This window comes from Phaseolus vulgaris, chromosome 7 (assembly GCF_051622355.1).
Source record: "Phaseolus vulgaris cultivar YP4 chromosome 7, ASM5162235v1, whole genome shotgun sequence".
NCBI lineage: Eukaryota > Viridiplantae > Streptophyta > Magnoliopsida > Fabales > Fabaceae > Phaseolus > Phaseolus vulgaris.
This window is the reverse complement of record NC_143504.1, coordinates 44,878,879-44,897,585: the sequence shown is the minus strand read 5'-3', so window position 1 is coordinate 44,897,585 and position 18,707 is coordinate 44,878,879. Positions and strand designations below refer to the sequence as shown.

Below are 18,707 nucleotides of genomic sequence, written 5' to 3'. Positions count from 1 at the left end.
GAACGCACCAAGCACATCAAAATTGATTGGCACCTAGTTCGTGAAAAACTTAACTCTGGTCTCCTCAAACTGCTGCCCATTACTTCTGCCATGCAAGTTGCTGACATATTCACCAAGCCCCTTGCTTCTGCACAGTTCTCTTCTCTCAAATTCAAGCTGGGCCTGAAAATATCTACTCCCTAGCTTGAGGGGGGGGGGGGGGGGGGTGTCAACATATTTAGTTTTTCTGTTTTAAGTTATTGAGCTTTGTTTGTTTGACCCAACTTTCCTTTTCTGTTTCAGCTAGGTCTTAGGCTTTTTCTTATATATACACCATGTATTTTACTCTCTAATACACAAGTAAATAAGAATTTCTTTTGTATTTTCTTTTCTCTGCTTTTCTCTCTTTTATGCTTAAGTCATTGTCTCTTTTTCATAATCGATTATCTGTTAATTTTGATAAGCATAATCGATTATGTTCAACGTTAAAATATGGTGATAATCGATTATGAGGTTTGATAATCGATTATGTTTGTTTTTAGGTTGTTGCAATAATCGATTATGTTGTGTTTTAACTCACGGGATAATCAATTATGTTCTATTTTTTTCTCAGATTTGTGAATTTTTGTGTTGGTTAATATTGTTTTCAGGCACTGCATTGTATTCTCATGGTGTTCTTCTGGTGTGTTCTTCATCCTATTGTGCGTTGTTCAGTTTTTTTTTTATTTATTTTTGGTTTTTCTTTTAAATTTGTGTTTTATATTTATGTTTGGATGATTATGATTTTGTAATTTAATTTGTTCATGGTTTAGAGTAGTTAATTATGTTAATGAGTTAGTAAATTAATTTTGTTTCTAAAGTCCTTTATGTGATTTTTTTTTAAAAATTTTTGTAGATAGTTATTGTTTTTTTAACATTTAATTGTTTATAAGAAAAATATTTATTTTTTAAAATGAATATTTCATTTAGAGAATGGAAATAGAAATTTGTAATGTTTGGTTTTTTTTATATTTTACATAAATTATTAATGTTATAATTAAAACAATTAAAAAAATGTTGTAGTAATTAAAGAAATCAGAAAAAGTTTAGATAAATATTATTTCAATTTTTAATAATAAATGTAGATAGTTATTATTCTTTTTAACATTTAATTGTTTATAAGAGAATAAATTTATTTATTTGAAATGAATATTTGAATTTTGTAGGGTTATTTTTTATTTTACATAAATTATTCATGTTATAATTAAAAATATTATAAAAAATGTAATAGTAATTTAAAAAGGCAGGAAAAAGTTTAGAGAAGAAATTTGAATTTCTAATAATAAATGTAGATAGTTATTAGTTTTTAAAAATTAAATTGTTTATAAAAATAGTTTTTTATTTCTAAATAATATTTTTTTACAGAATGGAAATAAAAATTTATAATGTTTAGTTAATTTTTTTTTAGATTTGACATAAATTATTAATGTTATCATTAAAAACATTAAAAAAAATGTTGTAGTAATTTTTTTTATAAGATTGAATTGTTTATAAGAAAACAAATTATTTATTTAAAATGAATATTTTTACTACTGGAAATAGAAATTTGTAATGTGTAGGGTTTTTATAAATTAATATTATAAATTACAAAAATGAAAATAAATGTTTTAGTAAGTAAAGAAAGAAGAAAAAGTTTAAATAAGAAACTTCAATTTATAGTAATAAATGTAGATAGTTATTATTTTTTAAACATTTAATTATTTATAAGTAAATATATTTATTTCTTTAAAATGAATATGTTTACAGAATGGAATCATAAATTGGTAATTTGTAGGGTTTTTTTATATCTGACTTGTTAATGTTATAATTAAAACCTTTATAAAGAATGATGTATTAATTAAAAAAACCAGTAAAACTTTTGAGAAGAAATGTGATTTTTTAATAATAAATGTAGAAAGTAATTATTTTTTTTTAAATTGAATTGTTTATAACAAATAGAATTTTTTATTTAAAAAAATTATTTTGACAGAATGGAATTCAAAATTTATAATGTTTATGGTTTTCATTTTTTAGATTTAACATAATTTATTAATTTATTAATGTTATAATTAAAAACATTATAAAAAATGTTGTAGTAAATAAAAAAAGCAGTAAAAGTTTAGAGAAGAAATATGATTTTTACTTATTATTTTAGAAATTTGAATTCTTTATAAAAAATAGAATTTTTTATTTATAAATAAAAATTTGACAGACTAAAAAAATTAATTTCTAATGTTGAGGGTTTTTTAATTTTATTTGACATAAATTGTTAATGTTATAATTAAAAACATTATACAAAATGATATATTAATTAAAATAAATAGTAAAACTTTAGACAAGAAATATGATTTTTTAATAATAAATGTAGATAATTATTATTTATTGAAATTTGAATTGTTTATAAAAAAGAGAAATTGTTATTTAAAAATAGAATTGTGACAGAATGGAATTAAAAATTTATAATGTTTACTGTTTTAAGTTTTTTAGATTTAACATAATTTATTAATGTTATAATTAAAAACATTACAAAATATATTGTAGTAATTAAAAAAAAACAGTAAAATTTTAGAGAAAAAAATATGATTTTTTAATAATAAAAGTAGATAGTTTTAATTTTTCTAATTACAATTGATTGAAAAAATAGAATTTGTTATTTGAAATTAATATTTTGACATAAATGAAATATAATTTTTAAAATTTTAGGTTTTTTTTATACATTTCACATAAATATCTGAAATTTAAATATTTGTATATAGTTATATTTGTTATGATAGTTCATTAATTTTACGTTATTGTTTATTTTGTTTGTTTATATTTATTTGTTGTTTAATTAAATTATGTGATTGAAAAATATAATTTATGTATATTTATATAATTTTTGTTATAATACAAAAATTAAATGATATAGTAATTTATAATAAAATTTTGATTAAAATTAATTAAAAATACGTTTTAGGGTCACTGTGTCGGTGTACTTTTACACCGAAATGGTAATCGCGTTCGGTATGAATTTGGAAATACATTATGGCGAGGCAGAGATGATACACTTTGAGGAAACAATTGCAATTTATGACGATCTTGTTGCGGCAAACATGAATTTAATTTCACAAATCCAAGAACAAATAAAAAATAATAATGAAGGAGCATCAGTGATCATCTTTGTATGATTGCTTTTAGATTGAATTTGTTACGCACGGTACCTACTAGAAGCAACTGTACGAGTGAGTCAACCCAACAAAAAGAGCGTCGCAGACAAGAATTAATGGAATACTTGGTTCACACTGAACAATCTCGTGATATTATTCGCATGAGACCGAAAGCTTTCATTAAATTATGTGAATGAATACAGGCAACTAAACTTGTTAAAGATGCATATCGATCAACTGTGGAAGAACAAGTAGAGAAATTTATGCACATTATTGGACATAATGTGAAGAATTGATGAAGTGTGTCATTCTTTTTCCATCGGTCTGGAGAAATAGTTTCCCGTCACTTTCATAATGTTTTGACTGTTATTTTAAGGTTGGAGGTGGAATTCTTAATTCAACAAAATGGAACGGTTGTAGAACCACACATCCTTAACAACAGTCGATTTTTCCCCTACTTTAAGGTTTGTTGATGATAACATTAATTGAAATTATGTCTAATGTCTTATTTATTTTGTGTTGAATGAAAGTTATGAATTTTGTTTACATTAGGATTGTTTAGGGGTCATAGATGGGAGTCATGTACGTGTTAAGGTTGCACATGCTGATGCACCTCATTTTCGAAGGAGAAAAGATTGGCCAACCCAAAACATATTTGCAGGTTGTGACTTTGACATGAAGTTCACGTATGTCTTACCGGTTGGGAAGGAACTGCCTTTGATTCAAGGATATTGAAAGATGCTTTGGAACGAGATGATCCTTTGGTTATTCCATAAGGTTAGTTTTAGGGGATTGGGTGTGCACCACAATAAATAGGTTAAAGTAGTATAAACTAACTGAACTTTCCATAATCTTTGTAGGAAAATACTATATTGGTGATGCAGGTTTTATGTTAAAAGCAAATATAATAACACCTTATCGCGGGGTTAGATACCATTTGAAAGAATATTCGCGAAGCGGGCCACAAAATGCAAAAAAGTTGTTTAATCATCGACATTCATCACTTAGAAATGTAATTGAGAGAACTTTTGGAGTGCTCAAAAACCGTTTTCGAATTATAGCCAGTGGGCCTTAGCCACATTATGACGTGGATAATATGACAAAAATTGTTTTAGCTTGTTGTATTCTGCATAACTTTCTACGCGGGGTCGACAATGATGACTCTCTGCTTGAAGAAGTAGATAATGAATTGTTACAAGAAGATGTCTAAGCAACCACCACCCATGCTCGTGAGCATGATTATAGGCTAGGGTGTCATATTAGGGACACTATAGCAAACGAAATGTGGCAAGATTATGTAAAAAAATAATTTCATGAAATAATATATTTTCTCATATTTTTCAATGTTTGTCATCCTAACTTTATTTAAGTTAATTAGATGGATCGCAAGAAAAATGTTGCTTCAAATTCATCAGGTTCTTATCGAGAGTTCACGAAGTGGACGGCGAAGATGGACCTATTTTGTTCAATGCAATGATTGACGAGGTACGAAAAGGGTGTAGAATTGATGGTAGTTGGACCACTCAAGGATACACTAACATAGTTATGGCTTTAAATGAGGCTGGCTTATCGGGTATTAAGAAAAATCATGTCAAGAACCGCCAGAAAAGCCTCAAGGACAGGTGGAGGAAAGTCCACGATTTGTTTGGTGGATTGAGTGGTTTCGCATGGAACCAAACCACCAAACATTTTGAAGTCGAGGACGAAGTTTGGAGTGAGCTGATTAAGGTACGATGATAAGTATTTTTTATTTAACAAATACATTTGACTTCATATTTGGCATAAAATACTAATATGTGACATCCATGTAGGCCAAACCATCTGCGACGAAATGTCGTGTGAATCCCATTCGCCATTATGCCTCATGGAGGAGTTGAGGTCTAATGATAGAGCCACGGGAAGTCGGGTCAGGACAGCCCGTGACATCAATTCACCTCCTGACATGAGCAATTTCAATGTCAACCTTAGGGACAATAATATGGATTATATCCCCCACCAACCGAACTATGAGGAGGCAGATGACTACGTCCCACAATCACCTGGTCCTCACTTCAGATCTAGTGACACTCCTTCTGAAACGTCGTCAAACACTCCTTCTATGCCGTCTGCTGGCTTTGCGGGCACATCCTCATCTCGAGGATCAAAGAGAAAAGGCCCTACTATGGACGACATTGATGAACATTTTGAATTGTTGAATACTAATCTTCAACAATGTGTGTCATCAATGAAGGATGGAAATGAAAATGCCTCTCAGTTGGTGGATATTGCTCGTGCACAGGAAACGACAACTCAAGATATAGCTGCCAAAATTAGACCAAGAAACGACCTATATGTTGAGCATGTACACCACCATCTCATACCAATACTCAGAGTCTGATATTTGGGCAATGCTCGTGGAGCATGCTACGAGTACTTATGTAAGCATCCAGGCAGAGTTAAACAATTATTTGGGATGCCATACGAGCATCGCATGAACAAATTGTTTGCATTCATGACTAGGCGTTGATTTCATATTTCATGCGTCGGCGATTCCTCCATATCTTCTACTTCATTTTATGATGTCTTAATTTGTTTTCACTTGGTCTGTAATTTGTTTATGTATGTTTCTTATTGGACAATTATCACTAGAACTGTTATTATTGAACTTTTGGAGTTAAACTATTCACTTTTAATTCGTCATCTAATATTTTGTTTATGCACTTCTACTATTGTGTTTGATAACTGCATTTAATTGGTTTATGATATTGTGATAACTTTCCTTTACTTAAAATTGAGTTTCATATTTGTTGTCATGAATATTTATTTTTTTCTATATATTGTACTATTTGCATTATAGATGGCATCATCATCCCAGAAACACCACAGAACCCGTAAGGGTAAACAACCAGCACAAGGTCATGCCGTTAATCCTCCACCAGCAACGGGGATTGAAGAAGTACTTGATTATTCAAGATACTTTCGTACAAAACGACAAATGATGGTCTTTGAAAAAATGTTTCATGGAAGACCAGTTATATCTCCGAAAGCCATGCATTCTCCATTTTTTGTTGTACCAGAGTTTGAATTTCAAAACCTTCTAAACTTTCAACACTTACAACCTTTCCTTGGAATGAAACTTCCCTACTATGAGGAATTGGTGCGAGTGTTTTATACAAATCTGAAGATCACACCTCTTGGTGAACTTGGCATTGAGATTTGTGGCAAGCGAATACACATCAATGAAATGGATTGGATGAATATTGTTGATCTGAGGTATGGCGGTGTTAAGTTAACACTTGGGACGATCCCTGAGGAATGTAATTTTGATCGAGCCTTAGCATTATCATCCATGATTCGTGAAGATGTTCAAGGACAGAATGTCAGAAATGCCGATAGTCTAAAAATGAATGACCGGATACTACATTACACATGGGTGCATATCTTGTGCCCTCGTGGAAGCAACTTCGCACAAGTATCAAATGAAGATATTTTCATGCTTTGGTGCATAAAAAACAACATAATGATTAATTGGCCACATTACATCATGCAACACATGATGAAATGTCAGGATAACAACATGTCGCTGCCCTCTGCAACTTTGATAACACGCATCTTGCAGGTGTATGGCTTCGACTAGGAAAATGAACAAGCGGTAATGCTTGGATGGAATCATTATTTCAGCAAAAAGAGTATGACCAAATTAAATATATTTCAGGTCAATGGTGTATGGCAACTTGGTAGGCCTCAAGTGGAGGACGAAGGAGATGATGAAGAGGATCAATTGCTAGAACAACATCTTCAAGGTGCTCAACCTCAACCCGCAATCCCCAGTCAAACTGAAATGTTAACCCAAATTTTATGTCTTGCATCCCCGCCCAAATTTGTGTTAACATTTCAGTTTGATTGGGGATTACGGGTTGAGGTTGAGCACCTTGAACATGTTGTTCTGGCAATTGATCATCTTCATTATCTCCTTCGTCCTCCACTTGAGGCCTACGAAATTGTCATACACCATTGACCTAGAATATATTTAATTTGGTGATACTCTGTTTTCCGAAATACTGATTCCATCCAAGCATTACCGCTTGTTCATTTTCCAAGTCGAAGCCATACACCTGCAAGATGCGTGTTATCAAAACTGCATAGGGCAGCAACATGTTGTTATCCCGACATTTCATCATGTGTTGCATGATGAAATGTGGCCAATTAATCATTATGTTATTTTTTATGCACCAGAGCATGGAAATATCTTCATTTAATACTTGTGCAAAGTTGCTTCCACGAGGGCACAAGATATGCACCCATGTGTAATGTAGTAGCCGGTCATTCATTTTTAGACTACTGGCATTTCTGACATTTTGTCCCTGAACATCTTCATGCCATTTATAATGCAAATAGTACAATATATAGAAAAAAAATAAATATTCATGATATCAAATATGAAACTCAATTTTAAGTAAAGGAAAGGTATCACAATATCATAAACCAATTAAATGCAGTTATCAAACACAATAGTAGAAGTGCATAAACAAAATATTAGATGACGAATTAAAAGTGAATAGTTTAACTCCAAAAGTTCAATAATAACAGTTCTAGTGATAATTTTCCAATAAGAAACATATAGAAACAAATTACAGACCAAGTGAAATCAAATTAAGACATCATAAACTGAAGTACAAGACATGGAGGAACCGCCAACGCATGAAATATGAAATCAACACCTAGTCATGAATGCAAACAATTTGGTCATGCGACGCTCGTATGGCATCCCAAATAGTTGTTTAACTCTGCCTGGATGCTCGCATAAGAACTCGTAGCATTGATTCATAACTTGTTTGTCCTGGATGTTAAGCTCTACGAGCATTGCCCAAAAATCAGACTCTGAGTATTTGTATGAGGCATGGCATCGATGGTGGTGTACATGCTCAACATATAGGTCGTTTCTTGGTCTAATTTCGGCAGTTATATTGTGAGTTGTCGTTGCATGTGCACGAGCAATATCCCCCAACTAAGAGGCATTTTCATTTTCATCCTTCATTGATGACACGCATTGCTGAAGATTAGTATTCAACAATGCAAAATTTTCATCAAAACCATCCAGAGTAGGGCCTTTTCTCTTTGATCCTCGAGATGAGGATGTGCCCGCAGAGCCAGAAGATGGCATAAAAGGAGTGTTTGACAACGTGTCAGAAGGAGTGTCACTAGATTGGAAGTGAGGACCAGGTGATCGTGGGACGTAGTCATCTGCCTCCTCATAGTTCGGTTGGTCGGAGATATAATCCATATTATTGTCCCCAAGGTTGACAATGAAATTGCTCATGTTAGAGGTGAATTGATATCACGGGCTATCCTGACCCGACTTCTCGTGGCTCTATCATTAGACCACAACTCCTCCATGATGTCATAATGGGAATGGGATTCACACGCCTTTTCGCCGCAGATGGTTTGGCCTACATAGATGTCACATATTAGTATTTTATGCCAAATGTGAAGCCAAATGTATTTCTGCTAAATAAAAAATACTTATCATCGTACCTTAATCAACTCACTCCAAATTTCATCCTCGGCTTCAAAACATTTGGTGGTCTGGTTCCATGCGAAACCACTCAATCCACCAAACATATCATGGACTTCCCTCCACCTGTCCTTGAGGCTTTTTTGGCGGTTCTTCACATGATTTTTCTTAATACCCGATAAGCCAACCTCATTTAAAGCCATAACTATGTTAGTGTATCCTTTAGTGGTCCAGCTACCATCAATTCTACACCCTTTTCGTACCTCGTCAATCATTGCATTGAGCAAAATTAGGTTCATCTTCGCTGTCCACTTCGTGAACTCTCGATAAAAACCTGATGAATTTAAAGCAACATTTTTCCCGCGATCCATCTAATTAACTTAAATAAAGTTAGGATGACAAACATTGAAAAATAGGAGAAAATATATTATTTCATGAAATTAATTGTTTAAATAATCTTGCCACATTTCGTTTGCTATAATGTCCCTAGTAGGACACCCTAGCCTATAATCATGCTCATGAGCATGGGTGGTGGTTGCCTGGACATCTTCTTGTGACAATTCATTATCTACTTCTTCAAGCAGAGACTCATCATTGTCGACCCCGCGAAGAAAGTTATGCAGAATTCAACAACCTAAAACAATTTTTGTCATAGTATCGACATCATAATGTGTCTTAGTCCCATTGGCTATAACTGGAAATCTTTTTTTCAGTATCCCAAATGTTCTCTCAATTACATTTCTAAGTGATGAGTGTCGAAGATTAAACAACTCTTTAGTATTTTGTGGCCCTCTTCACAAATATTCTTTCAAATGGTATCTAACCCCACGATAAGGTGTTATTATATTTGGTTTTAACATAAAACCTGCATCACCAAGATAGTATTTTCCTACAAAGATAGTGGAAAGTTGCGTTAGTATATACTACTATAACCTATTTATTCTTCTGCACACCCAATCCCCTAAAACTAACCTTCTGGAATAACTAAAGGATCGTCTCGTACCAAAGCGTCTTTTAATATCCTTGAATCCGAGGTTGTTCCTTCCCAACCGGCCAGGACATATGTAAACTTCATGTTAAAGTCACAAGCTGCAAATATGTTTTGAGTTGGCCAATCTATTCTCCCTCGAAAACGAGGTGCATCAGCACGTGAAACCTTAACACGTTCATGAGTCTCATCTATTGCCCCTAAATAATCCTAATGTAAACCAAATTTCGTAAGTTTTATTAAACACAAAATAAATAAAACATTATACATGATTTAAAATAATATTTTCATAAACAAACCTTAAAGTAGGGGTAAAATCGACTGTTGTTAAGGATGTGCGGTTCTACAACCGTTCCATTTGGTTGAATTAAGAATTCCCCCTTCAACCTTAATATTGCACTCAAAACATTATGAAAGTGACGAGAAACTGTTTTTCCATACCGATGTAAAAAGAATGACACACTTCGATTCTTCACATTTCGCAACTTGTTCTTCCACGGTTGATCGATATGCATCTTTAACAAGTTCAGTTCCCCATATTCGTTGACATAATTGAAGGAAAGCTTCTGGTCCCTTACGAATAATATCATGACATTGTTCATTGTGAACCAAGTACTCCATCAATTCTTGTGTGCGACGCTCTTTTTGTGGTTGGAACTCACTCATACAGTTCCTTCTAGTATGCACCATACGTAACAAATTCAATCCAAAACCAATCATACAAAGGATCATCACTGAAGCACCTTCAGTATTTTTTTTCAATTTGTTCTTGTATTTGTGAAATTAAATTCATGTTCGCCGCAACAAGGTCATCATAAATTGCAACCGTAAACCCTAAACCCTAAATCCGAATTCATAATGTTATCCACATAATCTTGAACTTTGATCAGAACCATGATAATGGATAAATGTCAATACAAAATACCGAATACGGTTACCGTTTCGGTGTAAAACTTCACCAATACAGTAACCCTAATATCTAATTTTAAATAATTATAATAAACATTCTATTCTAAATGAGTCTATCATTTAATTTATCTAATATAACAAAATAAATATAGATTCACAAAATTATAATTTAATCAATCAACAAATAAATATATTTTCTCTTAATTTTTTTATTTAGGGTTTTAGTACAATAATATTTATAATATTTTAAATTACATTTACATTCTGTAACAATAAAAAATTTATAACATTATTAATTTTTTTAATTACATTTCCATTATGTAACAATAAAACTTTCTATAACATTATTCATTTCTATAAAAACTTCTGTAACATTAACATTTATTATTTATAACATGTCAAATTTGCATTCATTCATTATGTCAAAATATTAACTATAAATAAATAAATGTATTATTTATAAAGAATTAAATTTTAAAAAATATAAAAAATAACATTTCAAATTTCTATTTCTATTCTGTAAAAATAATAATTTCAAATAAATAAATATATTTTTTATAAACAATTTCATGTTCAAAAAATATTAACTATGCACACATATTATTAAAAATTCTAATTTATTGTGTAACCTTTTTCTGTTTTTTTTTTAATTACTACAATATTTAATTTAATTTTTAAATAATAATATTAACAATTTATATAAATTATGAGAAATAAATTATATATATTTCATAACATTATGGTATGTCAATGTAAAATGAAAAAAAAAATATATAATATTAAAAAATTGTATTTCCATTCTATAAAAATAATAATTTCAAATAAATAATTCTTTTATAAAGCATTAAATGTTCAAAAAAAAAAACTATCTACACATATTATTAAAAAATCGAATTTATTATGTAATTTTTTTTTGTTCTTTTTAATTACTACAATATTTGTTTTAATTTTTTCATAATAACATTAACAATTTTATGAAAACTGTGACAAATAAATTATATGTATTTCATATACATTATGGTATGTAAAATGTCCAAAAATATAAAATATAGCATTCAGAATTTCTATTTTCATTATGTAAAAATAATCATTTTAAATAAATATATATATATTTCTTTATAAAGAATTAAATGTTCAAAAAATACTATGTACACATATTATTAAAAATTCTAATTTATTATGTAAATTTTTCCTATTTTTTTAATTAATACAATATTTGTTTTAAAAAATAACATTAAAAATTTATATTTACATTCTGTAAAAATAATAATTACAAAATAATAATCTATTCGGTAAATTTAAATCAAAATATTTATTTATTAACAGAGTTAAAAATAATAATTACTATGTACACATTCATAAATTTATTTATTAACATTGTTAAATGTTAAAAAAATCTTTTATATATTTAGTTTTTCTGTTTTTAAATTACTGCAACAATTTTTATAATTTTTTAATAACAATATTTAAAAAAAACAGATTCAGATCTTTAATTTTAATTTATAAATTCAATTCACGTCACAAAAATAACATATTCAAATTTCATAAATTTTTTCCATTAACAATATACAATTTTAGATAATCAACTTAACACAATATTTAATTTACTAATATAAATATTAAAAAAAAAATACACACACCTCAAGAGAGTAGAACAAAACCACAACACAATGCAAGTCTAAGATTTATGAAATTGTGCCTGAAAAAAAAAATCATTCAAAAATTAGTTCAAAAAACACAAAGTCAAAAATTTGGAAAATTAAGAAACATAATCGATTATCACTTCAGTTTAAAACAACACATAATCGATTATCCAAACATTTAGGCCACATAATCGATTATGCATGCACTTAAAAAACCACCATAATCGATTATCTCTACTGGTAATCGATTATGTCATGAGCATAATCGATTATCAATTGTTTTTTTTCCACATAATCGATTATGTGATACGTTTATTTTCAGTGCTAATCGGTTATTCATGAAACAAAATTCACGCAAAGCTCACCTGAGGTCACAAACGAAGAACCAAGTGCACTCTCCTACCACTATGCTTACTTACGACCATCTCCAAGCTCTCTATAATGTTGTTTGTGCTTTGTGAAGAACTCTTGTGCTTTGTGAAGAATTGTTTGTGCTTTGTGAAATTGGAAACCTTATAAGGTGATGTTTGCATCCTCTAATATACTATAAAATGTAGGTTTTCAACAATATGATTTTAAAATTTTAAAAAATGTATGTTTTAATTATTCTTTCTAAATATTTTATTGCTAAATAGTAAAAACTGAATACTTTGAAAGAAAAACAAATACGTGATAAAGTGTTTGACAATATAAGCACAAACTATTTAAATAACTTGTAATTTGTTAATTATGTAAGTAAAATCTTAACGGTACTGAAAGATAAGTTTAAATTTCAACGATAAAAATAATTCTTTCCAAAATTTAAAAACATATTTATGACAATTTTATATGTATAAAGTGTTGAAAGATACCAATTATTTTTTCATTGAACAAATTTTTTAACAAAACTTATAACGATATTGTATATGAGATGAAGATTGACTCGTCTGATAGGTTTTTTATTTGAATGGAAAAACTATCATTTACATAATCTTGAATATATAACTAAAATTACAAGAATATGATATAACCTTCCATAAAACACATTCCTAATAAGAAAGAACATAATATAACCTGCGACATAACTTAAATGAGATTGTTATTTGATATTTTCATTCTTTCATTATAAAATAGAAATACCCATCAATCAATATTTCATACCTTTTAAAATACATATCTGCAAAAAAAAAAAATTCATTAATTACCTATTTGATCATTTTTAATTTGGCATAACCTTAAGTTTGGTTAAAGTTTTTTTAATATATTATTCATACATAAGACTAAGTTTAGACTGAGGATTGAACAATTTCCCCTCATTCCATTGAAATTTTTGTTTTCATCATTTTCAGCTTCCTTTCTAGTTAAATATGAAACACACACATATATCTATCTATCTATCTATCTATATATATATATATATATATATATATATATATATATATATATATATATATATATATATATCCCAAAGACCTTATAGTAGTCAGCTTTATTTATCTCTCAATGCTCGCTTATTTTTAACTAAAAGGAGAGAAAAAAACGAGAAACAGGAAAGGGACAAGTGATTCATTGCAAGCCTTCTGACTTCTCCACTCTTAAATGTGCCATACCTGGTCTTTCTCAAGCACTAATTTGGTAGATACTCTTCACCACTAAGCTGCTTTTTCTTTCCTCAATTACAAACTCGCTCTAAATAAATCAATCAAAATGTACCTGAATAAACTTCTCAAACCGATATTGAAAAGAAAATAAAGTTATGTGGATTAAACAAGACTTGTTGGAAAATTTATGCGAAGGGCTAGAATACTCTCTCTTCTTGAATTGATGAGGAATGAGATCAGTGAGGTAAATGATGACACTTAATTGTGCCTCAACCTACGTACAACACATTATTATACATATGGATGACTACTTATATGAACATAGTTAGAACTAAGAATTTGAACAACATGGAAACTAAAGAATGTTTCAGAAAGTGATTTCTCTTTCTCAGAGACACAGACACACTCGTTGGTTCTGTGGGGAGCTAGCACATCGAAGGACACTGAGGAAGAGGTGTTCATCGCAGGGAATACAGAGTTTTGAATCTGCAATGAAATCATACTCTTCCTGAGCTTGATCCAACAAAGCCCTGAAGAGTGGATGGTGGAGCAAACCAATCTTGATTACATATCTCTTGTGGTTCTCTCCCACGTAGACAACCAAGTGACCCTTTGGAACATCACTTGGAATATTGGAACAACCTTCATGCAAAGAAGACCACCAAGCTCGTTCACAACATTCTTCACAAGATATGCACTTGTTGAGGCACATTTTCTTGCACTTGTTGAGGCACCCTCTAAGAAATCTTGACTTCATAGTTTCTTGCAAGAGAGAGAGATGGAGAGGATTAAAAGTGCAGTGAGTACTTGAGATCGCAAGTGATAAGGTATATATAATTGTGGCATGGGAAGAACCAATGGTCTGAAGCATTAAATGGTTGACATGATTGGTAGCCTATGCTATTTGCTACTAATATAATTATGAGATCAACATTTATATTATTATTATTATTCAAGTGTGCCAGTTATTGATATGTAGTTGCTGACTTTGTTGGTTAGCAATGTGTATATCTCTGATACGAAACTGTACGAACATGCATGGCAATTGGCAATATTTGTATTGTTTGCATGTATAAAATATGATCGTATATGGCTGATTAATTAACATCAATCCTAGGAAATAAAGGTTCTGTCCTTCTCTACAATTCTCCAAGGGTGCTTCTTAATCACAATTGTTTCTGTCCAATTTCTCAGTGTTATATGAGACCCCACAAAGATAAGATATGAAAAAGGGGAGGGATAAGTTTCTTGGACGAAGTGCGAGCCCACTTATTTCTTAAACACAGGTATGGATAAAAGATATAGACACTTTCTTTAGATTCAGAGAAAGGCTTCAACTTTTGGGAGTCGTAATCGTTGAAAATTTTTGTACTGTCAAGTATTTTTGTACTGTGGAGTTTTAAAAGTCCTCATCACAGCTGGTTCAGTGCCAGAAAGTAGATCATATATAATATGATAATAAGATTGTGTGCAAACTGGTGTTAATGGATTTGAGATCTGCTGAGGAAGTGGAGCTACATGGTTATCAACAATTTCAATATTAATTTTTCACATTGTGGGGATGAGCTAATTTGTAATTAATCAGCCACTTTTTGTGTATAATGCAGTAATGCTGATGTCCCTTTCAATTTGTCAGTGGCTTTTTCTTGTTGGGATGTGAATTTATTATTCCCATTTGGATTGGTCTTAGCTCACTACTTATATATGTTTGAATTATCTTAAATTAGTGCATGCTGGCTAAAGCATTCTTTTTCTAAGGACTAAAGAGGGTACTATCCGTACAACACATCCCATATCAAGTTCCCTAGCAAGTAGCTACATTCTGCATTTGGATTTGGGATAAGTTCCAGTGTTCCCTCCATAGCTCGCACAAGTACAGGAAATGGGCTACATATTGCAAAAGGGATGGAAGGAAGTATCTTTGGTTGCAGAGAAGAGAATGGAAGTCACAGTTTTTGCACATAAAACTTTGACCAAATGTGACAATTTTGATTTGATTCCCTTTCTATGTTTCCTCATAACAGACCTTTAGAAAACTTAACCATGATATCATGTTTAATTGGATATTATCAGTGTAACAAAAATGTTATCAGTGTATTGCCTAAGAATTAGCACTTCTAACAAAATATTCTGGTGAAGGGAATCCAAACACACAAACAGATAATTTGTTCCAATAATTAACAACTTCAGTAGGAAAAGATTGGAGTTGAGGTGGAGTATTTTTTGAGGTCCTTTTTTGCAATTGGGAAATTAAAAGAGAATTAAATGTGTGCTAAATAATTCATCAATTTTAGTGAGAGAGAGAGAGTTGAAGACAGTGTTTGAGGTTGCCCTTTTTTCCTGGGTCTGTTATCTTAACAGATGCTCAGAAAGATGATTGAGAGCCAGCACATTGATTCATCCCCTTTAAGACAAATGTCGGTTGTGCTTGGTTGGTTGAAAATAATAGCACGTTCAGTTTCACACATGATTATTTGCAGTAAACTGCCAACAGTTTTCAAGATGAGACAAATGTTTAATGATTTAAAATACCAAAATGCAGATACTAGTTAAGAAATAAGAATACAAAATTCCATAATTTTTTTAAAAAAATTCAAATTCTTCAATTACGGGTTAGAAACTCTTTAAGAAAAGCCCTTCAAGGGATTTTTAAAAGTGATTTTTTTAAAACGCATTTAATACAATATTCATAATTTTCAATAAAAATCTTCACCTTATAATTCTTGAACCACGGTTTAACAAGACCCTTTTAAAAAAAGGCCTTGGAGGATCTTGGGATGTCATGAAACTATGTACTTGAAATTCCATTCATTTCATTTCGTACTAAAATGCAATAAAATTCCTTCTGCATCATTTGCTCTCTCTGTCAGAGGTTCAAATTCTGATATAGACCAACCTCTAATCATGCAGCAGGCAGAGGGCAGTCAAAATCACAGTTACAGAATTTTTAGCGTGTTGGCTTACACAATGGGACCTCTTTTCTCACGTTCACAAATAAGTTAACAGTTACAACCGACGTGGTTTCTCAAGTAACATATATCCAAACAAACACTTCCTCAATAATCATGTACCCAATATTGAATTCAACGTACCAAATACCAGATTCTTTTTAAGAAAGTTTTGTAATAATATAAAAATGATGAATCACGTACACGTACATACACGAGCCGGGTATCCGTATCAATACTATGTACCTGCTAACTATGGTCAAAATGAATGGAGACTCATTGAGCAACGAACACAAACAGGCACTCTTTTTCATAACAATTTCCAAACTGTTCCTGATTGTACAGAGTCACATGGCTTATGAATTAAGTTCAAAAATAGTTTATACATATCAAATCATCTCTTAGTATAATAAGTCTAAAAAGGTTGAGTTGCAGTTGAAATACCATATCTAAAAAGAGAATCTAAATAACATCTTCTAGTCAGAACTTGAGATTAAAAGAGTATTTGATTGAATGAGTGAGAATATTGAATTCATCACATTGTGTACATATCAGGCTCGAGACTTGTATTTTGGTTAAAGTGACATCTAAGAGTGATGCAAACTGCAGATACACAAAACAAAAGGATGTGGTAGATAAGGTTCACTCGAGGGTGAGGGTGAGGCAGGGAGGGAGGGAGCAAGGACAAGACGTGGTGCACATGAGGTTTGGGCCACGGTGCTCACAGGTGGGTGAAGATATGATGTGCCATTACTCTTTGAAAGAGGAAATGGTTGCTGACACCTCAAGAACACTCAATGGTTCGCAGCCATTTTGTGAATCTAAATTATTTGATTAGACACCCTTTGTTTGCTTCCCTTTCACGTGCATTTCTCTGTTTTCTTGAGCTGTCACATTATCATTTTGTTCCCACTTCTCCCTAACTGCCCCATTTCCTCACCCCCTTAATTTAACACCTCTCCATGCTTCCTTCTGGGAAGCAAACTTCTTTTCTTTCTCGTTTTGGAACTTGTTCTACGCGTCAACTCAAAAATCGTACTTTAGCGTCGGTAGAGTACTACTCATTTGCGAAGGTGATTTTTCAGATCATTTGACAGCTGAACACAACAGTGCATTCTGAGTTTTCACCTCATGGGTCTCTCTTAAAATATATGATGCTCTTCGAAAATTTTGGTTTCACGTGATACAAAATCTAACTAAAGATAAAAGTTTGATCTTTGCATGTAGCAACATTAATGGGTTTGAAAAGATATATGATGATAATAAAAGATTATTGTGATAAAAATATCTTAATATTTTTATAGTAATTAGGAAATATTTTCCTAGAATCCACTTATTCATTTTTATTTCATTTTTTTAGTGTGATTTTATATAGATACAGGAGTTGAAAATATAATTATCAGAATTGTAATCAATAAAAAAAAACTCTGTTTCCAATTATATAGTCCCCTTTTTCCTTAGCATAAAGAAAGCATATTAGTGCGACGTTAGATTGGTAAACCTCTTCATAAGTAAAAGTCTGTTCTTAACAAAAATAAAGTTCATTTGCTTTAGTTAAAAAAAAAAATCTTCAAATTTATACTATTATAACACGAGACACCAGAAGAGGAAAGAGAAAAGATAGAGGTGCATTATAACATGGATAACGTGATGAAAAGACATGGCAAATAGTGGAACAGAATATAAAGATAGGTAATAAATAATATCCCAGTAGAAAGCACAACCATTAAAACGGCCACAGCTTAGTGTAGCACAATGAAGGGCCTTAGGATAGGGCAATGAGTCATCATCCCCAAGCCAAGATGCTTCCAAGATACAATATCCTTTTAAAAATAGTGATTGTAGAATGATGAAAAACTTATATTTGTAGTGCATTAAAAACTCCCTTCACCCAACCATTCATTTGCAACATTGAGTAAGAAACAGCTCTAAACACACTAGAGGCATCAAGACCAGGTTCCAGCCCACTAAGAATACCATACAATTGAAGCGGTTAGACATG

At 31.1% G+C, this 18,707-nt stretch overlaps 1 protein-coding gene across 1 annotated transcript; it reads right to left on the bottom strand.

The window, feature by feature from the left end:
- Nucleotides 1-13,943: 13,943 nt before the first annotated feature.
- Nucleotides 13,944-14,582, bottom strand: LOC137828195 (protein SMALL AUXIN UP-REGULATED RNA 12). Its single transcript, XM_068634663.2, has one exon. The coding sequence runs from the start codon at nucleotides 14,512-14,514 to the stop codon at nucleotides 14,146-14,148; it is 369 nt and encodes a 122-aa protein (XP_068490764.1). The 5' UTR covers nucleotides 14,515-14,582; the 3' UTR covers nucleotides 13,944-14,145.
- Between the last annotated feature and the right edge of the window lie 4,125 nt (nucleotides 14,583-18,707).

Excerpts from the sequence above, each read along its gene's own strand:
- LOC137828195 (XM_068634663.2), bottom strand. The coding sequence starts at position 14,514 with ATGAAGTCAAGATTTCTTAGAGGGTGCCTCAACAAGTGCAAGAAAATG.